Source organism: Carcharodon carcharias, chromosome 13 (genome assembly GCF_017639515.1).
Source record: "Carcharodon carcharias isolate sCarCar2 chromosome 13, sCarCar2.pri, whole genome shotgun sequence".
In the NCBI taxonomy this organism is placed as follows: domain Eukaryota; kingdom Metazoa; phylum Chordata; class Chondrichthyes; order Lamniformes; family Lamnidae; genus Carcharodon; species Carcharodon carcharias.
Genome location: NC_054479.1, coordinates 128117218 through 128144371, shown reverse-complemented (window position 1 = coordinate 128144371; position 27154 = coordinate 128117218). Strand labels below are relative to the sequence as shown.

The 27154-nt window shown below is 43.2% G+C and overlaps 1 protein-coding gene across 1 annotated transcript in view; it reads right to left on the bottom strand.

Annotated features, from left to right (window-relative positions):
• Nucleotides 1-19532: 19532 nt before the first annotated feature.
• zc3hc1 (zinc finger, C3HC-type containing 1) overlaps nt 19533-27154 on the bottom strand; it is a 32447-nt gene continuing 24825 nt past the window's right edge. The window contains exon 10 of the mRNA XM_041203648.1: nt 19533-19664. Coding sequence (XP_041059582.1) covers nt 19635-19664 — 30 coding nt within the window. The 3' untranslated portion in view covers nt 19533-19634. The remainder of the gene's footprint in view (nt 19665-27154) is intronic.

Below are 27154 nucleotides of genomic sequence, written 5' to 3'. Positions count from 1 at the left end.
CGCTCTGACTCCTCTCTGATCCTGAACCTTCTCTTCAACCCTCGCCCGTGACGTTGACGTTGTTGTTTGTCTGCGTCGTCGCGACGCGCTGCGTCACCTTACGTCACAGCGCACATCGTCACCAACCCCGCCCCTTTCTCCAAAGGCATTTTGGGACTTGTAGTCTTTTCCTCTGTAATTTCAATGTGAAGTATTTCAGTTGCAACCCCACTAGGTTATTTTTTCTTCTTTTGAAACATATTTAGTGATAATAATTATTATTACATAATCTTGCCATTATGTGTGATAATAAATAGCGAACTTAACCAAAGGCTAACAAACCGACCATTACGTCATATAGGGGATGTGTCGACAGTGAGCATGCGTTTGTGCCGAAAGGCATGGCGGGGGCTGTAGTTCTACTGAGCTGACAAAAATACTCGAAGGAGATATTAGAGATTTAACAATACAGAACTGGAGGCATTGATGGGATGTGGTGAGGAAATGTAATTTAGAAGCAGAGTATTATTATTTAAATGACCATTCTCTTCAAACCGTTTACCATGAAAACATTGAAAGAAAGAAATACTTGCATTTATAGAAAATGCTGGAAAAACTCAGCAGGTCTGGTAGCATCTGTGGAGAGATTTTGCAGCATTTTCTGTTTTTATTTCAGATTTCTAGTATCCGCAGTATTTTACTTTTATACTTGCTTTTATACATTGGCTTGCACAAGCACAGTGCTTTACAGCCAATTAAGTACTTTTGAAGTGTTGTCATTGTTGTAATGTGGAACTGTAACAGACAATCAATCTTTGAAAACTGGTAATCTGCTTCAATGATGTTGATTGAGGGAAAATATTGGACTGGACACTAATATCTCTGGTCTCCTTTGGAATAATGCAATGATCTTTTTATGTCTGTCTGAGAGAACAGATAAGGCCTTGGTTTAACATCCAATGCAAATAACATAACAAGATATGTATAGATAGTCATTAGCAGCATCACAGTAACTTTGGAAGAGAAGGACAGAAGTTGGCATGGCAATAGTAGCCCTAGTTGTTAGTATGAGGGAATAGTGAGGAATGAAAGTTCTCACAAAACTCCCACATAAAACAATATTGATAATATGTGCAGTGGGAAATATCAATTTGCACATACACTTTACAATTCTGGTTGCAAAACCATCTAACATGGAGTGTTTACCATTTAAAATGAGAAATTCAAATTGGGCATATGAATATTAAATAGTAATAATGCTGCTATTTATGAAGCATTAATTTGTGTGGCAGCTACAGCTGTTCCAGTTTTCTCTCAGACTCTTTAGCACCCTGTTAATGGATTTTTGCATTGCCATTGCAACCCACTACCCCTACCATGTTCACCCTGCATGATTTGCAGATGTGGCTTTTTGTTCTTCACTTTGCTTCGGATTGATTTGTTTTATCCACTTATTTAGAGTCAAGAGCAGTGGCTGGGTTGAGCAATAGTGTGAGGTCACTGGGCCAGCAGTTCTGCTCCACTAACACCCCACAGTATGTGTGGGGAAGAGAGATAACATTGCAAACTGATTATAAGCCAGAAATTAAGTCACTCACAGCCCCGCAGGAGCAGCAGGAAGAAAGTGCTCTTCCTCAATCCTCCACATTCATACTGTGCTTAACTCAAGGCAAGCAGGCAGATCAGTCCCTCTGCACAGGCTCAGTATCAGGACAGAAAGAAATTGAACTGTTGGGTGGATGTGTGATCATAGATGTCACATGTTGTGAAATTTGTGCTCTCTCTTTTATAGAAGGAAATACCAACAGGAACGTTCCCAAAGATTAAAAGGAGTGTTCTCCCCTTCGTCCAGAGACAGCTACTTGAATTTTATTCTTCAGTAGTATTAAATGTAGTGTTCTTGAACGATTTATGTTTATATGACTGCTCATCAGTAACAACTTTGTCCCAGCTGTGACTCAATGGGTCTGAAATTTGCGAGTTCAAATCCCATTCCAGAGACCTGAGCAGGTAATCTAGGCTAACACTTCAGTCTAGTACTGACAGATTGCTGCAATGTCAGAGATGCTGACTTTGAAATGAAATGTTAAACTTGAGGCCCTGTCTACCCTCTCAAAGGATGTAAAACTATTCAAAAAGCAACAGTGTCCCTCAATATCCTGGTGAATATTTATCCCTCAATCAATATCACTAAACAGATTTTCTGATCATTATTACATTGCTGATAATGGGATCTTGCTGCATTTATATCGGCTGATGTGTTTCTTGCATTACAGTAATGACTCTAATTCAAAAAGTACATGATTGGCTGTAAAACATTTTGGGACATCCTGAAATTGTAAAAGGTGCTAAACACATGCATATTCTTTTGCCCAACTCTCTTCTAACTAATAATTTTATATAATGCCCCACCTTTTACCTTGGTGACACTGTTCTTTCAGTGATTGTAGGTTCGAGTTGAAATAAAAACAGAAAGCGCTGGGAAAACTCAACAGGCCTGGCAGCATCAGTGGAGAAAGAAACAGAGTTAAAGCTTCGAGTCCAAGAAGTTATATTAGACTCGAAACATTAACTCTGTTACTCTCTTCACAGATGCTGCTAGACACCCTGAGTTTTTCCAGCACTTTCTGTATTTATTTCAGATCTCCAGCATTCGCAGTGTTTTGCTTTTATAGGAGTTGGTTTTATTTCCATCTGAAAGCCATTATATAATTTGTATTCATTGTCTTCAGAACTTTTGTTAGAAATTCATTCCAGCCCATCCTGAGGTGCAGAATGGTCAGTGCACAATATAAACGAGGGGCCCAAGGCACACTCAGAATTGAGGCCTTGGCTCTCATTCATGTCTTTCAGGCAACCTAATCGGGCATCCAGAAGCAGCTTGCTGATTTGAAGAAGCCTTGGTAAATCCTTGTGGGGAGGGGGGAGGTTAGAGGGGACTGGGTCTGGGGGAAAATTTGGTGGGCATATCTGCTAGCACAGAATGGTAGCAGCCAGCAGGAATGCCTTAGAGTTGAGAAGAATAATTCACCTGAGTCGCTCCAAGGTAGCGCCTAAAGATGCCCCTAGGTTGGTAAAATCAGCTTATATAAAAAAGATTGAACTTGTAAATATTGAACCTGCTGCCTCTGATTTTAACCTGTTTCCATAACTCTGTCTCTTTTCCACTCACCGGTGTACACTGACAGAAAGATGGGCTTCAAAGAGCCAAGGAGTTTCTATGCTTTCACCACCCTGACTTTTCACCTCCTGGCTTGGGTTCAAGTCCTGCCCATATCAAGGACACTGTCATCCCATATCTCTCAGTTGTACAGCTACAAGATGAAAACATTATGCACAATTTTCAACCCAATTGCACAGCACCAACTCACTGACCTTCCCCACCCCATCCATTTTCCCAAACTTGGCACTAAGGGTGATGTTTTACTTTTCCCTATCCTCAAAAGGTAGGAGAAGCTTTCGAGGCATCCTGCCCTTAATAGGGTTACCAATTCTGGTTGAAACATAAGACCATAAGACATAGGAGCAGAAATTAGGCCATTTGGCCCATCGAGTCTGCTCCGCCATTCAATCATGGCTGATAAGTTTCTCAACCCCATTCTCCCACCTTCTCCCCGCAACCTTTGATCCTCTTACCAATCAAGAACCTATCTATCTCGGTCTTAAATACACTCAATGACCTAACCTCCACGGCCTTCTGTGGCAATGAGTTCCCTAGATTCACCACTCTCTGGCTAAAGAAGTTTCTCCTCATCTCTGTTCTAAAAGGTCTTCCCTTTACTCTGAGGCTGTTGCCTTGGATCCTAGTCTCTCCTACTAATGGAAACATCTTTCCCATGTCCACTCTATCCAGGCCTTTCAGTATTCTGTAAGTTTCAATCAGATCCACCCTCATCCTTCTAAACTCCATCGAGTATCGACCCAGAGTCCTCAAACATTCCTCATATGTTAAGCCTTTCATTTCTGGGATCGTTCTCATGAACCTCCTCTGGACCCTCTCTAGGGCCAGAACATCCTTCCTGAGATACGGGGCCCAAAATTGCTCACAATATTCTAAATGTGGTCTGACCAGAACCTTATAAAGCCTCAGCAGCACATCCCTGCTTTTATATTCTATTCCTCTCAAAATAAATGCCAGCATTGCATTTGCCTTCCTAACTACCGACTCAACCTGCAAGTTAACCTTAAGAGAATCCTGGACTAGGACTCCCAAGTCCCTTTGCACTCCAGATTTCTGAATTCTCTCCCCATTTAGAAAATAGTCTATGCCTCTATTCTTCCTACCAAAGTGCATGACCTCACACTTCCCCACGTTGTATTCCATCTGCCACTTCTTTGCCCATTCTCCTAACCTGTCCAAATCCTTCTGCAGCCTCCCCGCCTCCTCAATACTACCTGTTCCTCCACCTATCTTTGTATCATCTGCAAACTTAGTCAGGATGCCCTCAGTTCCTTCATCTAGATCATTAATGTATAAAGTTAAAAGTTGTGGTCCCAACACTGACCCCTGCGGAACTCCACTAGTCACTGGCCGCCATCCTGAGAAGGACCCCCTTATCCCCACTCTCTGCCTCCTGCCAGACAGCCAATCTTCTATCCATGCTAGTATTTTGCCTCAAACACCATGGGCTCTTATCTTACTGAGCAGCCTCCTGTGCGGAGTCTTGTCAAAGGCCTTCTGGAAGTCCAAGTAGATAACATCCATTGGCTCTCCTTTGTCTAACCAACTTGTTACCTCCTCAAAGAATTCTAACAGATTTGTCAAGCATGACCTCTCCTTGATGAAAACATGCTGACTTTGCCCTATTTTACCATGCACTTCCAAGTATTCTGAAATCTCATCCTTAATAATGGACTCTAAAATCTTACCAACGACCGAGGTCAGGCTAATCGGCCTGTAATTTCCCATCTTTTGCCTCATTCCCTTCTTAAACAGGGGGCTTACATTAGCTATTTTCCAGTCCTCTGGGACCCTCCCTGACTCCAGTGATTCCTGAAAGATCACCATTAATGCCTCCACTATCTCTTCAGCTATCTCCTTCAGAATTCTGGGGTGTAATCCATCTGGTCCAGGTGATTTATCCACCTTCAGACCTTTCAGTTTTCCTAGCACCTTCTCCTTAGTAATGGCCACCAGGAGCTCTGCCTCCTGACTCTCTTGAACTTTGGAGATGTTACTCATGTCTTCCACCGTAAAGACTGACACAAAGTACCTTTTCAGTTCCTCCGCCTTTTCTTTGTTCCCCACTACTACTTCTCCAGCATAATTTTCCAGTGGCCCAATGTCTACTTTTGCCTCTCTCTTACCCTTTATATATCTAAAAAAACTCTTGCAATCTTCTTTTATATTACTGGCTAGTTTACCCTCATATTTAATCTTCTCCCTCCTTATTTCTTTTTTAGTTGTCCTCTGTTGGTCTTTGTAGGCTTCCCAATCCCCTGGTTTCCCACTGCTCTTCGCTACCTTGTATGCTTTCTCTTTAGCTTTTATGCTGTCCCTGACTTCCCTTGTCAGCCATGGTTGCCTCGTCCTCCCTTTAGTATGCTTCTTCTTCCTAGGGATGAATTTTTGCTGTGTCTCCCAAATTACTCCCAGAAACTCCTGCCATTGCTGTTCCACTGTCTTTCCTGCTAGGCTCGTCTCCCAGTCAATTCTGGCCAGCTCCTCCCTCATGCCTCTGTAGTTGCCTTTATTCAATTGTAATACCGTTACATCTGATTCCAGCTTTTTCCTCTCAAATTGCAGGGTAAATTCTATCATATTATGGTCACTTCCTCCTAAGAGTTCCTTCACCTTAAGCTCCTTTATCAAATCTGCCTCATTACACATCATTAAATCTAGAATTGCCTGTTCATAAGTGGGCTCCACCATAAGCTGCTCCAAAAAGCCATCTCGTAGACATTCCACAAATTTCTTTTCTTGGGATCCACTACCAACCTGATTTTCCCAGTCTACCTGCATATTGAAATACCCGATGATCACGTTAACCTTGCCTTTCTTACACACCTTTCCTATCTCCTGCTGTATCTTGTTCCCCACATCCTGGCTACTGTTCGGAGGTCTGTACATAACTCTCATTATGGTTTTTTTACCTTTGCAGTTCCTCAACTCTACCCACACAGATTCTACATCATCTGTCCCTACGTCGTTTCTTGCTATCGATTTAATTTAATTTCTTACTAACAAAACAACCCCACCCCCTCTGCCAACCTGCCTATCTTTTCGATAGGCTGTATATCCTTGGATATTTAGCTCCCAGTCCTGATCCCTTTGCAGCCATGTCTCCGTGATGCCCACCACATCATACCTGCCAATTTCAATCTGCACCACAAGCTCATTTACCTTATTTCATATACTGCGTGCATTCAGATACAACACCTTTAGTCCTGTATTTCCTGTCCCCTTTCTCATTGTCGTCCCTTTATCTGATGTGCTTGAAGTTAGATTCCTAGCCCTTTCCAAACACTGTCCTATTTTGTGTTCTGGAGACTTTAATAGCCTCTCTTGGGCTCTCCTTTCTTTTCAGTTTTTTCATAATTTTCCATGAAGTTGAATCCACGCCTCCCCCCGCCCCCCCAACCGCCAACCACCCCCACACACCCACGTATTCCTGATGGTTTGAGCACATGACCGCCTGCTGCCAAACACCTCCACTCCAACAATCTCGCCATTGATCACCCGATATATTCATCCTCATGGTGCCCCATCTTTCCAGGCCCTTTTTTTATATTCATTCATGGCTAGGCCAGTATTTATTGCCCATCCCTAATTGCCCTTGAGAAGGTGGTGGCGGTGTGCTGCCTTCTTGAGCTGCTGCAGTCCATGTTTTTATTACCCAACTGGATGATTCTTGACTATCAGTCAAACGGTGTTATTTCCCATGTTCAACACTTTCTTATAACTGGTAAACAAATGTGTTCAAAGAAAATTTTTGAAAGTGCATTTTTGAATGCCCTATGATTTTACCTGCTTGGTTTTGCTCAATGTTATTTTGGAAATTAGTGTTTGAGTCCTTGACACTCCAGGGCAATCCTGGAGAGTTGATAACCCTTCCTCTTGACCCTTCCATGACTTCTTCCCAGTGTGCTTGGTTGGGGCCTATTATGTACTCCTGGTGGGCTACAACAGGATCCTCCCCCACACAAGACAGCCTGCCAAAAGCCCGTACAAAACTGAAGAAAGCCAAAGACACTTTAAAGGGGCCACAGGCCTCCAAAGATTGGTGCGAATTTTCCACTGTGGACTTTGGTCAATCTCAAGGCCTTTGGCAGCTAAAGTTTGGCAGAGAGTTCGAAGAAGGGAAGACCTTTGCAAAGCTCTCTCCCTCCAGTGGGTGCTTTGTTCCCATCATGACTCCAGGTCTACAACTGTGACTCAACTGGCAGTTCCAAGCAGCAGGTAGAACAACGCTGAATGGGCTGGGTACCTGAACTCCTCCAACCCTGGCATTTTGATGCGGGGCACTAGGAAAGAGTGACTATCGCCAGTGCTGGCCCAGGAGAGGGAAGGGATATTAAAGTCATGGCTAAGGTTGTCAACCCTCCAAGATTAGCCTGGAGTCTCCAAGAATTGAAAATCAATCTCCAGCTGGTGTGTACAACCGTGGAGAAAAATCATTGGACGTTAAAAACAATTGTACTTTTGTCATTTTCTTTGAGCGTTTCTCTTTACCGGATATAAAAATTTTGAAAATGTGATAAAAAGCCTGTTTGTCTAACAGTCAAGCATCATCCAATTGGCTAAAGAGCCTCTTTGCTTTCTAGTTGGCGCAGGAAGGCAGTACATCGCAAGGATGGGTGTGTTGGCCTACAAATGGCTGGAGCGTGGGGGCAAGTCATGTGATGAGACCTCTAGGAATACATTTAATCACAGTTGGCAACCCTAGTCATGGCAATGAGGTGGTGATAGACTATACTGCCCACTTTTCAACCCTGTTGCCTGCTGCTAACCTGTCCAACTTCAGGCATCCCCAAATTTAATCCCTCCGCTATTGGGGCTGCCTGGTCTCAACTCTGAAATTCCCACCCAAAACTTTTCCACCTCTCTCCCTCTCATCCTTTAAAAGCCATCTCTTTGACCAACATTTTAGTCACATGTCTCAATAGCGCCTCATGTGGGCTTAGTGTTTGATAGCATACTTGTGATGTACCTTGGGACATTTTATTCTAGGAAAGCTGCTATATAAATGCAGGTTGTTGTAGTGACTATATTACTGGGCTAGTGATCTACAATAGGTCATTTAAAAACCGGCAGTGGCAGTTTGAGAATTTAAATTCAGTTTTAAAAATCTGAAAATAAAAATCTGATACCCATATAAGTCACCAGGAAGCTGTTGGGTTCACATAAAAATCTAACTGGTTCACCAATGCCCTTTAGAAATAGTCATTTGATTGTACTTGAGTATCAGAGTCCATTTGCCAACCAATTGCCTCATACAGTATAAATTGTTGTTTTCCTCTTACATTGGTATTCTTGCAATGAATCCTGATGAGTGCCAGGCGAAAAGCTTCAACATGTTGCTTTTTTTTTCAGCAATGTCCTTTGGGGAAGAAAATCTGTTGTCTTTACCTGGTCTGACCTCTATGTGACTCCAGTCCTGCACCAGTGTGGTTGACTCTAACTGCCATTTGAACCAGCTGAGAAAGCTACTCAGTTGTATCAAACCACTACAGTGTGGCAGTTTAAGCAGTTGGTCCACCATCACTTTCTCAGGGTGACTAAAGATTGGCAATAAATGCCAATTTTGCCAGCAAGATAGAACAGCGGAAGAAATTCCACCTACCTCCAGCAATGCACAATTTAACACATTTACAGAAAATCCTACTCGTGCCTCTACCAGTTGCTGACCAACTCAAAATAAACAGGTTAATGAATCAAAAAGGAATTTTTCATTAACCCATTGAGTGTGGCACCCCAGAAGAAAGTGAAAGGGTATCTAAGGGCATTTGAGCAATAATCCATTGCCCAATATGTTTCTACTGAATTGATTCCCTAATTTAAACTTTGCTGTCAGATTCCTGTGCTGCACTGGGGACTATACAACACAGCTCAGAAATAGCATTATGGCACAACAGCCACATGCAGCCAACTCTGGGGTTTAAGAGGGAAAACTTTAAGAATATCCTCTTGACAGTCATTAATAAATCTGACACACTGGTATTCAGGTTGCAAAAACAGTCCACAAGGAACATAAGGACACGAGCAGGCCATTCAGCCCCTTACACCTGTTCTGTCAATTGATTAGATCTTGACTGATCTTTATCGAAATTCCATTTACCACCTTGGTTCCAAATCCCTTAATACCCTTGCCTAGAAATGTCTATCAATCTCAGTTTTGAAATTTTCAAGCTTTGGGTATGTGGAAGGGAATTGGATGGAGGAACAGTTTAATTAAAATATAGGAGAATGAGAACCTGCCTTCAGATCTGTGAATCTGATCCCTAGTTAAGTCATTACAATACAGTAAGGCTCGCAGTGAAAGATTAGAGGCCCTAATGCAAACGAGATAATGTTGGAAATGCACAGCAAGTCCTTCAATGTCTGAAAAGAGATCAGACAGGTTAATGTTTTATCACATTGTTGCTAAAAGTAATTTCCTTTTGTTACTTGAGGTGAGAGATTTTGGCATTGGAGGAGTAGAATATTTTCCCATTTCAGACCCCATATACACATTCTTCTTGAGGCACTGAATGGTCTACTGCTGTACAATCTATATAAATGATTATGACAGATACTAATGTATCTAATTTTGCTGATAATACCAAGCTAGGTGGAAAGGTAAGCTGTGGGGAGGACACGGAGGGGGTGCAAAGAGATATAGACAGGTTAAGTAAATGGGCAACGAAATGGTCGATGGAGTATGATGTGAGGGTGTGTGAAGTTATCCACTTTGATCATAAGAATAGAAAAACAGCATTTTTTAAAGGGTGTGAAACTTGTAAATATTGATGTTCAGAGAAATTTGGGAGTATTAGTACAAGGAACACAGTTAGCATGCAGGTACAGCAAGCAGTTCGGAAGGCAAATGGCATTGGCCTTCATTGCAAGGGCATTGGAGTATAGGAATAAAGAAGTATTGCTACAATCATATAGGGCAGGATTTTCCCCTTGTCAGGTGGGCGCGGGATGCCTGCGAGACCAACAGCCGCGATCAGGCTCTGGCCACGATTTCACGTTGGCTGGCCAATTAATGGCCAGCCAGCATGAAAGATCCGCTAAGAACCTCAGCACTGCCGGGGCGGTGCGAGAGGAGTGTGAGCACTGAAGTGTGCATGTGCACCGAGGAGCATGCACTGAAAGCTCCCTGAACATACAGAGCTGCCTCAGGGAGCTGGTGATTTTTAAAAACAAAAATAAGCTTTTCACAAATGATATAAACATGTCCCCACATGTGACTCAGATACATGAAGAGGGACATGTGAAAAAGGATGTTAAAAAAGTTTTTTTTTTAGTAACCTTTGGAAGCCTCATCTCACCCATGGGTGAGGTTTTGTGAAAAATGCGAACTGTTGAGTGGGCAGCAAAAAATGCAACTTAATTATTTGATTAAGGGCCTTAATAAGCTTCTTAATTGTCAGCAGGCACACTGCTGCCTCTTGCGCGCATCCGACGACCGAAAGATCACAAGGGTGCCCAATGACGTCAGGACGCTCGGCCGACACCACCACACACTGTTTCACTCCCATTCGGGTTGGGTGCATGCCCACCCACGGGACAAAACATTCTGCCCATAGGGCTTTAGTGAGACCACATCTGGAATACTGTGTGCAATTTTGGTCTCTATATTTAAGGAAGGACATTTTTGTATTTGTATTGGAGGCATTGTATTTGTAGTGAAGGTTTACTAAACTGATCCTTGGCATGAGGTGTTTGTCCCATGACGAGAGGCTGTGTAAATTGGACTTATATTCCGAAGATGTCGGATAGGGTAGATGCTGACAGATTGTTTTCTCTGGTCGGGGAATCTAAAACACAGGGGCACTGTCTCAGAATAAGGGGCCGATCATTTAGTACTGAGTTGAAATTATTTCACTCAAAGGTTGTGAACCTTTGGAATTTTCTACTTGAGAGGGTTGGATGCTCTATCATTGATTATATTTAAGGCTGTGATCAACAGATATTTGGTCTCTCAAGGAATCAAGGGATATGGGGACTGGGCAGGAAAGTGGATTTGAAGCCCCAAGATCAGCCATGATCATACTGAATGGTGGAGCAGGCTCGATGGGCCATATGATATACTCCTACTCCTAAATATAGCCTTCCGGACTGAAAATTGAGTTCAACAACTTTAGATCATGAACTCTCTCCTCCATCCCCACCCGCTTTCCAATCCCCCTTTTTCCAATAGTTTATATATATTTTTCTTTTCCAACCTATTTCCATTATTTTTTAATGTATTTCCATCCATTGTTTTATCTCTACCTTTTAGCCTATTTCGATCCCTTCCCCCCACCCCACCCCCACTAGGGCTATCTGTACCTTGCTCATCCTGCTTTCTACCCTTAATGTCACCTATTAGCACATTTCTTAGCTAATATCACCACCATCAACACCTCTTTGTTCTTTTGTCTATGACATCTTTGGCAATCTTCACCTATCACTGGCCCTCTATCCAGCTCTACTTGTTCCACCCCCCACCAACTTAAACCAGCTTATATTTCACCTCTGTTCTATTTTTCCTTTGTTCTGTTGAAGAGTCATATGGATGCGTAACGTTAACTGTGTTCCTCTCCGCAGATGCTGTCAGACCTGCTGAGTTTTTCCAGGTATTTTTATTTTTGTTTTTGTGTAGTGTTGTTTTGCTTGTCTGTTCCTTTCAACTCCATTCCCTTCTAATGCCTCTCATTGCAAAATCAGAAAGGAATCACAAGCCACCAATGTAAGAACAGGATGATTTTAGTGTGTGTTAGGCAACAAATAAACTCGGGCATATTGATTGAGGGAGGATCATTTGTTGAGCAGGGGAACCTCACATTAAGAGGTAAGGAGGGAGGATCTCTGGTTGCTTCAAGATACAGTTCCTGCTATGTGACATGCACCATGGCCACTTTGTGCATGATTTCCACTTCTTTTGTGATGTCACCTGGAGCCAATATTTAGCTGCTAGTTATGGAGAATGATTGACAGGTCCTTTGATCAGGAGCTGGAGAATTTACACTGACAAGGTGAGTAAACAGGACTTGTAAATACTGCATACTGCAAAGGATGATTAAAGAACAGCTTTACATCAAAGCAAGGAATTAATGCGATCAAATTCTATTAATTACAATTATGATTGTCAATTGAGCAGCCTTTGATGAGCAGTAATTTCCTTCAGTGAGACAGCGAGAAGACTGAAGCCATCATCTTCGATTCCAACAAAATTTTATTGCCCCCATTGCATCTGCTGCTTATCAAAGGATGACTTGAACACAGAAATGAGCTGTATCCAAGGCTTGACACAGAAAATAATTTTTCAAACAGGTGGCAGAGTAGTATAGTGCAGGAGTAATTAGACATTTATACTTAATATTATATGACATCCTGTTTGATAAATGAGGCAAAGCAGGAATTGTGAAGAAATTAAATTAATTCCGGGGAATTGAGGTAATGTTTAAATTGTGTGATTGAGTAGCTATTGAGCTAGTCTGTGAAAAATGCTGTCAGATCTATTCCATTCTGCAGTGAAGGATGAAGTGACCCTATCAGAAACTGTAAATAGGTCACAAAGTGGTAATTTATTGACTAATTTGGTTTTTTCCATGGCTGTAATTTGGATTCATGTACATAGTTCATTTCTGTGAATAAATAAGATAAATAAACCCACACCCTGCCCTTCCTTATATAACTTTGCTGGGAGGCTTGCACACCAAAGTCCATGTAAGGAAAAGGCCATGTGGTCCTTGAAGTTGGCTCCATATAGAGTCTGTTCCTCTGCTTCTTTTCCATACAGCTGCCTCAGCTGAGTTCATGTGAAAAGGTTTACTCTGCGGGAAAGCGCTGATTTAGGTGAAATGATGTTCTTGATTAGACTCTGCCAATATTTAACAACAAATACCTTCATTTATATAGCGCCTTTAATATAGTAATTTACCTCATGTTGTTTCACAGGAACATTATAAAACAAAATTTGACACTGATCCATGTAAAGAATTACCGTACTAGGACTGATGACTAAAAATTTGTTCAAAGAACCAAGTTTAGGGAGCAGCTTAAAGGAGGAGAGAGAGAGACAGAGAGGTTTACGCAGAAAAGGGTTCAGGGCCCAGGCATCTGAAAGCGTGACAGCAAATGCTGAGGCGATGGAAATAAGGGATGCGCAAGAAACCAGAATTGGAGGAGCACAGAGATCTCAGAGGGTTGTAGAACTGCAGAAGGTTATAGATATAGGGCGGAATCATACCAGATTTGCACTAAGTGCGGTAGCAGGCGGGTAAAATGACGTTTTACCCGCCAGCCATGATGGTAGGTTTTCACACCGTATTGTCTCAAACCCGCCACATTATGTATGCACTCCCGGGAAACATGCCATTTCCATGGCAGGCAGGCACTCACCCACCCGGCATCACCCTGCCGCTGCTTCATGCCAGGCGCTATATTTAAAGTCCAGGTGCAAGCACACATCTCAGTGCTTCCAGACCACCACTGCTGCACGGAAGGCATTACCCTGAAACTGAAGAAGGCTGCAGCCCCCAGGTTCATCGACACGTCCCATGAGCACCTTTTGGATGCCATGGAGGCCCACCGGGAGGTCCTCTACCCCAGCTCTGGCTGCAGGATGGGCTGCAACAACACTAACCCAGCTTGGGAGGCAGTGGCAGTGGTGGTCAGTGCCAACACCCTTCAAAATAGGACAGCCACCCAGTGCCGCAAGAGGATGAATGATCTCTTTCGTTCCGCCAGGGTAAGTCACTCTTCTCATCACTCTCAACTCACGCACTCACAACCCCATCACACAGCCACAGGGCCCTCACTTACTGCCAGTTCAAGGGACATCATCACTCACTCTCTCACACTCACTATCATTGTCCTCATCCCGTCCATGGGGCCACCCACACAGGCCAGGCATACTTATCATCTGACCTGGCAGGCATCCTGTTTATACTTTCTCCATCTCTATTCATGCAGGACAAGCTGGCATACAACAAGAGGGAGAGGTTGCAGGCTACGTGGCAGAATGCCCGAAATCAAGGTCCTCATGCTTTTTGAAAACAGAGCCATTCAGCTGGCCAGCGATGATCTAGATCAGTCCTGTGCTGACAGTGAGGCCGGCAGTACTCTACCAAGCAAGAGTCCAGCAGTGCAACATCCATCGGACAACCATGCTGTGAGTGATGTGTCCTGTATCACAGGCCACTGCCATGCATTAATTATCTCTCCTCGCTTCTGCAGGCACGTCTGCCAAAGAGCCGATGGAGCCCATGTCCCAGGGACTCTAATCAAGCCTCGAAGAAACCTCTGATCAGGAATCTAGAGGCTCCATGATCCTGATGTTGTACTCCTGCAGGATGCAAGAGAGAGACACGTGGTTAGCATGGATGTACTAAGAACCTGTCCTGGTTAAGTGTGGCGGCCCCTTAATGCTTCCTGGAGAGTGCTGGTCACCACTTGGATGACCAGAGATTAATGCACTGCACGGCTGCACTGTTAGTTTGAACCATTGGGGAGACTGGTCCAAACCAGGATGCTGACATTGCAAGGGGCTGTAGGCGCTTCCAACATTGACTACTCCATGTCAGCTTTAGCGAGGAGATTGTACAATGTGTGCAGTCGTCCAACTGTTCTGCAGTCCACTAAAATGCTCATGAATTTCCAGTCTGTGCTTGAGGGGTGAAAAGCTCTGGAGCACTTGGTGGCACTTTAATGCCTCTGTGTTGCTTGAGTAAGCTAGGAATCCGATCCCAATCGTATCAATGTGACTGCACCTGAACTGTCTCAGTTGCAGAGGAATGGTGACTTTGTACAGGTTTCCCTAATGCATGGCCACTTCCCTCACCCACCCTACCCCCCCCCCCCCCCCCGACCCCCCCCCCCCCCCCCCGCCCCCCGAATGCTTGTGGGCTAAATTCATGGCTGGGCTGCCCTTTTCCTTCCACTACCCCTCCCCCCCAACCACTAGTCGCCTCAACGACAGGGCTGCCCTGAACCCTGACACCCCTGAAGCTTGAAGTCCAACAGGCGACCCTGGCGGGCATTACACAATGTTACTGTGTTCTTCACCTTCCAGCTCCCTTCAAGTCAGACTGCCAAGTGCATGCCTTCTATGTACTGTTGTGAAAAATGTCGGCATGCTTTCCATCAGATGTGGATGAACAATCCAGCAGGGCGGGGACGATTCCAGTGGTCTGGACAGATAATGATATGCTAATGTATTACAATAATGTTCCCAACGTCCGATGGCAGGAAACGTGGCCCACCGTTAGTGGGCCGAGCGGACGATCAGGAACTGATTTCCTGTCGTCGTATAACCAATCACGCCATATTGTCTGTTCATGCCACTGATCACGCCCCACGCCAGCAGGCATGGAAAATTCCACCCATAAGTAAGGGTGAAGCTATGGAGGGATTTAAAAACAGCTCAAATACCAACTCAACACATTTTTTTTGTTCTTTTGCCCTCAAATTTCTCCTTCCATTAGGTTCTCACTCATGTAAATAGATGGCTACATGTCTCCTAGCAACCAGTGTGTGCCTAGTATCAACATAAGTGTAATAAGTGGACCCAGGCTCAAGGGATGAATGGGGGGGCCTTGTGACTACTTTCAGTTTGCTGGAACATAATCATGTTCAGCCAAATTAGTAGCTGGATGTGTATATCCCTTATCAGGGCAAGAGTCAAACAAATGTGTTGAGCTATGAACAGGTTGAACACTCAGTACAAGCAGTAACGAAAAATGTTACAAATCCCATTTAAATGTCAAAACAATTCTTTCTCATTAACTCTCAAAATCCCTGAAACGTGGCCATTCCCTTCTGCCCTGTGTTACTACAGGCACTCTCCCTGGCTCAGTGTTTCCGCAGGCTTCAGAGAATTCACAGAGGTGGCATTCAAAATCCTTTGAAGATATAACTGAAACAAAAGCCATTGGCAACCATCTCTCGTAATAGCGTAAAGAATGGGAGAAGTTCCAGTACTAGATAAATTGACCTGTTGCGTCAAATGGCTTGCTTTTGTGCTGTAAAATTTGATGCATTTTTTTGCGTTAATAAGCATTTGTGGGTTGTCAATTGCATAGGATGTTTGAATCACGTTTAAATTGGTCTGAGTCGAATAATCCCATCCAAATACAAGAATGGCATGAAAACCATGAAAACCAAGGCCTTCCTGATTTAAAAAAAAAATTCTTTCACAGGGTGTGGGTGTCACTGGCTCGGCCAGCATTTATTAATCATATCTTGGCCTTTTCCTAAGGACTGAAAATGAGCAAGATTGCATAGTCTTAAATGGAATTTATAGCACAGAAATAGGCCATTAGGCCCAACTGGATATGTCTGTGACAAAAACAGTATCACCTGGAAAAACTCAGCAGGTCTGGCAGCATCAGCGGAGAAGAAAAGAGTTGACGTTTCGAATCCTCATGACCCTTCAGCAGAACTAGGTGAATCCAAGGAGAGGGGTGAAATATAAGCTGGTTTAAGGTGTATGTGTGTGTGTGTGTGTGTGTGGTGGGGGTGTGGGGGTTGGGTGGGGGGAGAGAAGTGGAGGTGGGTGGTGTGGTTGTAGGGACAAGCAAGCAGCGATAGGAGCAGATCATCAAAAGAACAAAAGAACACACAGGTGTTGAAGTTGGTGATATTATCTAAACGAATGTGCTAATTAAGAATGGATGGTAGGGCACTCAAGGTATAGCTCTAGTGGGGGTGGGGGGAGCATAAAAGATTTTAAAATATTTTTAAATAATGGAAATCGGTGGGAAAAGAAAAATCTATATAAATTATTGGAAAAAACAAAAGGAAGGGGGAAGAAACAGAAAGGGGGTGGGGATGGAGGAGTGAGTTCAAGACCTAAAGTTGTTGAATTCAATATTCAGTCCGGAAGGCTGTAAAATGCCTAGTCAGAAGATGAGGTGCCGTTCCTACAGTTTGCATTGGGCTTCACTGGAACAATACAGCAAGCCAAGGACAGACATGTGGGCAAGACAGCAGGGTGGAGTGTTAAAATGGCAAGCGACAGGGAGGTTTGGGTCATTCTTGCGGACAGACCACAGGTGTTCTGCAAAGCGGTTGCCCAGCCACCACCAAACACATCTTCCCTTCACCCCCCCACTGTCAGCATTCCATAGGGATTGTTCCCTCCGGGACACCCCGTTCCACTCCTCCATCACCACCTACTCCCCAACCCCCACCTATGGCACCTCCCCATGCCCACGCAAAAGATGTAACACCTGCCCCTTCACTTCCCCTCTCCTCACCGTCCAAGGGCCCAAACACTCCTTTTAAGTGAAGCAGCATTTCACTTATATTTCCCCCAACTTAGTGTACTGTATTCGTTGCTCCCAATGCGGTCTCCTCTACATTGGAGAGACCAAACATAAACTGGGCGACCGCTTTGCAGAACACCTGCAGTCTGTCGCTTGCCATTTTAACACTCCACCCTGCTTTCTTGCCCACATGTCTGTCCTTGGCTTGCTGCATTGTTCCAGTGAAGCCCAATGCAAACTGGAGGAACAGTACCTCATCTTTCGACTAGGCACTTTACAGCCTTCCGGACTGAATATTGAATTCAACAACTTTAGGTCTTGAATTCCCTCCTCCATCCCCACCCCCTTTCTGTTTCTTCCCCCTTCCTTTTGTTTTTTCCAATAATTTATATAGATTTTTCTTTTCCCACCTATTTCCATTATTTAAAAATATTTTAAAATCTTTTATGCTCCCCCCACCCCCACTAGAGCTATACCTTGAGTGCCCTGCCATCCATTCTTAATTAGCACTTTAGATAATATCGCCAACTTCAACACCTCTGTGTTCTTTTGTCTGTGACATCTTTTGATGATCTGCTCCTATCACTGCTTGCTTGTCCCTACAACCACACCACCCCCCTCCATTTCTCTCCCCCCACCCAACACCCCACCCCACACCTTAAACCAGCTTATATTTCACCCCTCTCCTTGGATTCACCTAGTTCTGTTGAAGGGTCATGAGGACTCGTAACGTCAAGTCTTTTCTTCTCCACCGATGCTGCCAGACCTGCTGAGTTTTTCCAGGTAATTCTGTTTTTGTTTTGGATTTCCAGCATCTGCAGTTTTTTGTTTTTATCTATGGATATGTCTGTGTTTATGTTCCACATGAGCCTCTTCCCACCTTACCTCATCTAACCCTAGTAATGTATATCTTAAACTATACAGTCATACGTTAGCTGCACCAGAAGTAAAAATTAAGAGCCAAAAGCTGGGCCTTGCATCACTAAAGTTAGGTTAAACTTTGCTCACAGGCCATAGCACTCATTCAGTCAATGTTTCAAAGCGTGTATTGAAACAGTGAGTATTTACTCGCCTTAACTGTTGTGGTCAGTGAGAGTTTTAATGTAATAAATTATGTAATCTAAGGTTGATAATACTGTTAAAAAGGCATACTGGATCCTTTGGCTTTATAAATAGGGCCAAAAATTACAAAAACAAGGAAGTTATGCTGAACTTCTGTAAATCATTGGCTAGGCCTCAGCTGCTAGAGTGTTGTGGCCAATTCTGGGCAGGAAGGATGTCAAGGCTTTGGAGAGGGTGCAGATGTGATTTACTAGAATGGGATCAGAGACTTCAGTTATATGGAGAGACTAGAGAAGCTGGGATTGTTTACCATAGAGCAGAGAAGTTTAAGGGGAGATTTAATAAGTGTTCAAAATATGAAGGGTTTTGATAGAGCAGATAGGGAGAAACTGTTTCCAATGGCAGGAGGGTTGATAACCAGAAGACATAGATTTACGATTATTGGCAAAAAAAAAACAGAGGGGAGATGAGATCTTTTTTACATGCAGAAATGATTATGATCTGTAATGCATTGCACTGCATGCCTGAAAGGGTGGTGGAAGCAGATTCAATTGTACCGTAACTTGTAAAAGGGAAATGAATACATAGATGAAAAAGAAACATTTGAAGGGTTTTGGGCATAAAGAGCAGGGCAGTGGGACTAATTGAATAGCTTTTTCAAAGGGCCCAACAAGCAAGATGGGCCAAATGTCCTCCTTCTGTGCTGTATGTTTCTATGATGGTCAGCTTTGGCTCTGTGATAACATTCTTGTTTCTAACATAGAAGGTTTGGGGCTCAAGCCTGACTCCAGCACTTAACCGAAGTTGACTTCAGTACAATACTGAGAGAGTGCCACATTGTCAAAGGTCCCATCTTTCAGGTAAAATATTTCTGAAGTGTAGTCACTACTGTAAATTAGGGAAACGTAGCGGCATATTTTCACACAGTCAGGTCCCATAAACAGCAGGAAGACAAATAAGACAATATCTGTTTACTTTGATATTTGAAAATTAAATATTGACCAAGACATGTCGGATAGCTTCCTTGCTTATCTTTGAATGGTGCTGTGTGATCTCTTCCCTCCAGCTGAGAAGGCAATGGGGTTTAATGTCTCATCCAAAAGACAGCACCCAGCATTGCCAACTGTGATTAAATGTATTCCTGGAAGTTTCATCACATGACTTGCGCCCACGCTGCAGCCATTAGTCGGCCATCACATCCATCCTTGTAACGTACTGCCTTTCTACACCAATTGGAAAGCAAAAAAGACTCATTACCCTATTGAACGATGCTTGACTGTCAGCCAAACAGCCTTTTATACCAATTTTCAATATTTTTATATTTGGTAAATAGAAATGTTCAAAGGAAATTACAAATAAAACATTTTTTTTGTCCCAGTGATATTTCTCCAGGGTTGCACAAAGCAGTGTCCAGGAGATTGATCTTTAATTCCTCGAGCCGCCAGGCCAATCCTGGAGAGTTAGCAACCCTAACAGCACCTCTGACTGTTCAGCATCTCAGTGTAGCTGAGAAGTGTCAGCCTATAATTCTGTGATGACATGTACACCAAAAATGGACAGTAATTCTAAACCGAAGGTGATGAGCAGAGTCACAAAGTGTAAAGTTTTAAACTGGATTCTTGATGAAACGAAGTTCCTCAGATTATAATGTGATTATATTGGAAACATCTGTCCAGAAACAACTGCTGTCCAGGATTAATTCAGAATGCCAATAGGGTAGGTGGATTAACAGCCTGTTCCAGATGAACACATATCTGGGTTTTTACAGACCTAATAGAAACAATGAAGAAGACAAATATAAATTGTGCAGAAGATTGATGAATGGAAGGATCCGAGTTGCAGTTATGGAATGGAATTTGGCCCGATAAGCAGACTAGAAACAGATTCTGTGCACTTAGTCAGACATTAAAGTACTAATGGGTTGAATTGGTGGCTCTGTCCGTCTCACTTTCACCTCCTTTCCTGCTTTTGATCAAGGAATGAATGAACTGCCTCACTGATACTGTTGGTTAAAGTTCCAATGAATCATATCATTTGTTTCTAAGACCCAATGCATCAAGCTGATGGTTTAGCAGCCAATGTAGAACTAACCCAATGTAGCAACACTGCCCAGTGCTAAATCAGAGGTGTTACTTGGAACATACTTTTCTCCTTGGCCTCAATCTTTGGAGAGATAAACACCAGCTTCAGTATCCACAAATTCCCATAGCAATCATTCATTTTGTTTCTAGCTGTCCAAGAACTTGCCCACCCCAGTTTATGATGAACATGTTGAGAAAATCTCCATTGGCACGGAAAGACTTATGTCAGGAGTGATAAATAATCGAGTCCCTAACTCCATGAATTGGAAAAGGATTCCTTCTAATGGCACCACTCCTGACTTTGTTTCCATTTTCTTCCATAATTTACATAGCTTCATCATCGCCTGCATACAAAAATCAGCATGTCATTTATTACATTATTTTGTTTCTATTTCTTAGTTTATTGACTTTCCTGTGGTCCTTGATTGATGAATAGGAATACATAGAAGTTACAACACAGATAAAGTTCATTCATCTCAACCAGTCCATGTCAGTGTTTACCCTCCACACGAGCAAATAGTTCTAATCACGTTTACTTGCATGTTCCCATATCCCTTCAACCCCTTTTCCTTCATCCATCCAATCTAATGATGAATGTTGACAATTTCTACCTCAACCACTGACCCTGGAAGTGAATTCCCCAGCATCAAAACTCTTTGTGAAGAGGTTTTCCTGCCCCCTGTTCGAAACCTTTTATTCCCACCCCCACAAAAAAACACCAATATCTGATATTAATCATCTTTTCATGCTACATTTCAAACTTCACATCTATATTACATTCAATCTGTATAAAAATAAATAAAGTATCTTGAATGAGCTGTTGGATAATGATCAAGTCCTGAGGCAGGTTACAATTATTTTCCTCAGAGATTTTCATCAAAAGTCACTTTTTGTAGTTATTTACAAAACTGATGAAATCACTAGAACATCATTCCATGTATTAGATTTTCTCTGTCTCACAGGATCTATGTTTACAATGAGTTTCCACATCTCTAAAGGTTGCTACTTGATATCACCTAATGTCTAAACCCAGGCCCCTTCTCCCATTCCAGACGCTTGAGCACATAATCTAGCCTGACACTTTAGTGCTGCATTGTTGGAAGTGACGTCTTTCAAAAGAGACATTAAACAGAGGCCCCATCTACCCTCTCAGTTGGATGGAAAAGAATCCCTGGCGCTATTCAAAGAAGCTCAGGGAATTCCGTCCAGTGCCCAGGACAATATTTATCCCACAATTAATATCATGAAAACAGAGAATCTGGTTATAGTCTTGTTGTTGTGTGTGGGATCTTGCTGTGTGCAAATTGGCTGCTGTGTTTCTACATTGCATTATATGCAGAATTGTATATAACCACAATCTGTAACCTCATGGCCCAGTTTATCCCCCGCTCTATCATTACCACCAAGCCCGATGACCAACTCTAGTTCAATGGAGAGCGTGCCAGGAGCAGCACCAGCCATACCTAAAAATGAGGTGTCAAACCAGTGAAGCTACAACACAGGGCTACTTACAGAATAAGCAGCGAATGATGAACAGATCTAAGTGACTCCAGAACCAATGGATCAAATCTAAGCTCTGCTAGGGATGGGCATTAAATGCTGGCCCAGTTAGCGAAGCCCAAATCCCATGAATGAATTTTTTAAAAAGTCCTGCCACATCCAATCGTGAATAGTGGACAATTAAACAACTCACTGGAGGAAGAGGCTCCATAAATATCCTCATCCTTAATGTTGGGGGAGCCCAGCACATCAGTGCAAAAGATAAGGCTGAAGTATTTGCAACAATCTTCAGCCAGAAATATCAAGTGGATGATCCATCTTGGCCTCCTCTGGAGGTCCCCAGCATCACAGATGCCAGTCTTCAGCCAATTCGATTCACTCCACGTGATATCAAGAAACGGCTGAAGGCACTGGATACTACAAAGGTTGTTGGCTCTGATGATATTCCGGCAATACTACTGAAGACCTGCGCTCCAGAACTTGCTGTGCCCTTAGCCAAGCTGTTCCAGTACAGCTACAATACTGGCATCTACCCAGATATATGGAAAATTACCCAGATATGTCCTGTACAGAAATAGCAGGACAAATCCAACCCAGCCAATTACTGCCCCATCAAGTCTACTCTCAATCATCAGTAAAGTAATGGAAGGAGTCATCAATGGTGCTATCAAATGGCACTTGCTTAGCAATAACCTGCTCACTGACACCCAGTTTGGATTCCACCAGGGCTACTCAACTCCTGACCTCATTATAGCCTTGGTTCAAACATGGACAAAAGAGCTGAAATCTTGAGGTGAGGTTATAGTGACTGCCCTTGACATTAAGGCCGCATTTGACCGAATGTGGCATCAAGGAGCTCCAGCAAAACTAGAGTCAATGGGAATCAGGGGGAAAACTTTCTGCTGGTTGGAGTCATACATAGCACAAAGGAAGATGTTTGAGGTTGTTGGAGGTCAGTCATCTCAGCTCCAGGACATCACTGCAGGAGCTCCTCAGGGTTGTGTCCTCGGCCCAACCATCTACAGCTGCTTCATCAATGATCTCCCTTCCAACATAAGGTCAGAAGTGGGGATGTTCGCTGATGATTGCACAATGTTCAGCACCATTTGCGACTCCACAGATACTGAAGCAGTCCATGTCCAAATGCAGCAAGACCTGGACAATATCCAGGCTTGGGCTCACAAGTGGCAAGTAACATTCATGCCACACAAGTGCTGGGCAATGACCCTCTCCAACAAGAGAAAATCCAACCATTGCCCCTTGATGTTCAATGGCATTCCCATCACTGAATCCCCCACTATCAACATCATGGGGGTTACCATTGACCAGAAACTGAACTGGACTAGCCATATAAATACGGTGGCTTTAAAAACAGGTTAGAGGCTAAGAATCGAGCGATGAATAACTCACCTCCTGACTCCCCAAACCCTGTCCACCATCAACAAGGCCCAGGTCAGGAGTGTGATGGAATACTCTCCACTTGCCTGGATGAGTGCAGTTCCCACAGCACTCAAGAAGCTTGGTACCATCCAGGAAAAAGCAGCCTGCTTGATTGGCACCACATCCACAAACATTCACTCCCTCCACCACCAATACACATAGCAGCAGTGTGTACCATCTACAGGATGCACTGCAGGAATTCACCAAGGCTCCTTTGTCAGCACCTTCCAAACCCACGACCACTACCATCTAGAAGGTCAAGGGCAGCAGATAAATGGAAACACCACCACTTGCAAGCCCCCCTCCAAGTCACCCACCAACCTGACTTGGAAATATATTGCTGTTCCTTCACTGTCACTGGGTCAAAATCCTGGAACTCCCTCCCTAACAGCACTGTACGTGTAGCTACACCACATGGACTGCAGCGGTTCAAGAAGGCAGCTCACCACTACCTTCTCAAGGGCAACTAGGGATGGGCAATAAATGCTGACCCAGCCAGTGAAACCCACATCCCGTGAATGAATGAACTAAAAGGTGTGTCCAGTACACAAAAAGCAGGACACATCCAACCTGGCCAATTACCATTCCTTCAGTCTTCTCTCAATCATCAGTAAAGCAATGGAAAGGGTCATCAACAGTGCTATCGAGCAGCACTTGCTTAGAAATAACCTGCTCACTGATGCTCAGTTTGGGTTCCACCAGGGTCACTCAGCTCCTGACCTTTTTACAGCCTTTGTTCAAACATGAACAATGGAGCTGAACTCCAGGGGTGAGGTGAGAGTGACTGCTTTGACATCAAGGCAGCATTTGACATTGTGTGACAACAAGGAGCCCTAGCAAAACTGGAGTCAATGGGAATCAGGGAGAAAACTCTCCACTGGTCGGAGTCATACCTAGCACAAAGGAAGATGGTTTTGGTTGTTGGAGGTTAATCATCACAGTTCCAGGACATCATTGCAAGAGCTCCTCAGGGTAGTATCCTAGGCCCAACCATCTTCAGCTGCTTCATCAATGACCTTCCTTCCATCATAAGGTCAGGATTGGGGATGTTTGCTGATTACTGCTCAATGTTCAGCATCATTCACAATGCAAGTCTTTCTTTCTACAAGGTATTCAGAAGAAACTTCTTTACCGAGAATGTGGAATTCACAAACACAGAGAGTAGTTGAGGTGAATAATATAGATGCATTTAAGGGGAAGCTAGCTGAGTACATGAGGGAAATGAGAATAGAGGGTTATGCTGATATAACTAAATGATGAAGAATGCGAGGAGATCAAGTGGAGCATAAGCTCTGTCATGGGCAGGTTAGGCCAAATGGCTTGTTACTGTATTGTATAATCTATATAATTCTTTCTTTGTTCATGTGCATTGAATCATAGAATGGTTGCAGCACAGAAGGAAGTCATTCAGCTCTTTGTGAATGTGCTGGCTCTCTGTAAGAGCAACTCAGCTACTCCCACAGCCCTGACCTTTCCCTGTGGCTCTGAAATTTTTTTCTCTACAGGTACTTATCTAGTTTCCTTTTGAAAGCCATAATTTTATCTGCCTCTATATCTTCTATTCTTTTTAACCACCTTTTTTCTGTCATCTGACTCCATGATACTGCCACTGTATGATTCCTCTCCTGTCTCTCTGAACAGTTAATACATCTCAAGTAAGGGTTTCTGTCTGCTACCCCTTAAAGTCACTCATGGAATCCTCAATGATTCAACCTTGGCTCCCTTTGTCCCATTTAAATGCTGCCACTTAGTTGCATTACCCACAAGCATGGGATCACATCCATATGTATGCTGATAAATGCTTGGCTCTGCCCTTGTACTGCTTCTTTTGGTGTCTCAACCATCCCCATTCTGTCAATCTGCCAAACTTCTAGTTTTGGTTGGATCACAGCTTCATTCCATTGAACATTATTCTTCACACTTGCGCAAAACTCTCTGTTCCTTTGATAATGAATCTATCCCCCAATGCCGAACCAGAGTGTGTACAACCTTGGCAGCAAATTCAAGGTGAACTTCAAACTCCACATCCTCTCCACCACCAAAGCAGCTTATCTTCATTTCCACCTCCAGACTGTCTTAGCTGGCCTTTTATCCACACTCCACAAGCTCTACTTGTCCAAAATATAATGCTCTTATTTGGTTAGCCATCAAATTCTGGGGGGTGTTAAAAGTTCTACTGCACTATTTAAAAACAAGCAAGGAATTCTCCTGGAAACCTGGCCAAAATTCAGTCCTGAAGCAACTAACCAATAATTCATCTGTTTTATTGTTTGTTGGACCTTTGCTGTAAATAAATTGGCTATTGAGTTCATATAAATAACACAACAATTACACTTCAAAGCAGCTCATGATATGCGATCTTGCTGAGAGATGTGATAAGGCACCAACTAAATGCAGTTTCTTGTCCCATACAGACACCATTCCATCAGAACCCTGTTAACTGCTTTGAGTTCAGCAATTCTTCACAAAATTCTCCAGATCAGTGATGCATAACTGCACCTGTTGATAAGTTAGGTGAATGTTTCCAATTTGTGGTGTTGGTGTGTTACAGATCACTCATGGAGTCCAAGTTACTATGGCAACATGCACTTTACATGCCTGTTGTAGTCTGGAGCAATGGATTGCAATATAAAGGGTCCAACTTTCTTTCCATCACATGGCTGACCAGAAATCTCTCCCGCTTTTACCACCTGACATTGGCGTGCAATGGAAAGATTTGCAGTTGACAATTAACTTGTTTGGCCACATTAGGAATGCATCTGCCATGGCCATCAAGTCTAGGGATGAGACTCAAACTCGGAGCTTCTGGCTCAGAGGTAGGGATGCTACCCACAGTGCCACAAAACCTTCCAATTTGTACTTCAGCTGATTTTCAGTACAAATGAATCTCAAATCCCAAGGTATTTTCATTTATATTTTATTCAGGACATCCACTAAAATAGAGCTTTGTTTTTGTGTGGTGGGGAAAGAACACACTGAGAAATGAACTGAAATGATGTAGCACATGCTTGATGAGGAGCCAATGAACAGCCATTGAAGTACTTTTGAAGTGTAGTTACTGTGTCTTTTGGCACTGTAGCCAAATATGTCATGTGCATCCTCAAATGTTGCAGGCAATTATATTGCATTTCCACATGTGCATGTAGTGCACCCCCTGTGGTCGTGGTATTACCAAACGCAGCCAATTTTGCACACAGCAAGGTCCCACAAACAGCAATGTGGTAAAGACCAGACATTCTGTTTTTATGATGCTGATTAAGGGATAAATATTGGCCAAGACACTGGAGATAACTCACCTACTCTTCTTTAAAATAGTATATGGGATCCTTTATGTCCACCTGAAAGAAGAAGCAGGACCTTCAACAGTGCAGCACTCCCTTGGTACTGCACTGAACCATGAGTGTGCTGCCAACAGCAATAGTTAATATGGCTAATCCTTACACTATTACTGGGTCACTATCATACATACACTATAACTATAATATATGGGTTACTGTGACTATACAATATATACTGTATTAATATGGATTTGCTATCATGTGATGCTGTGACCTGACCTATAACTGCACTATACCTCAAAAGCTCTTAATCTAATTGCGCATTCATGAGCAAGTGGCCTCTTGAGAGCCGAGTGAAATGCAGCAGATTTTCAGTCCTTTGTGATTGGGCAGAAATTAATTTGACCCTTAAGC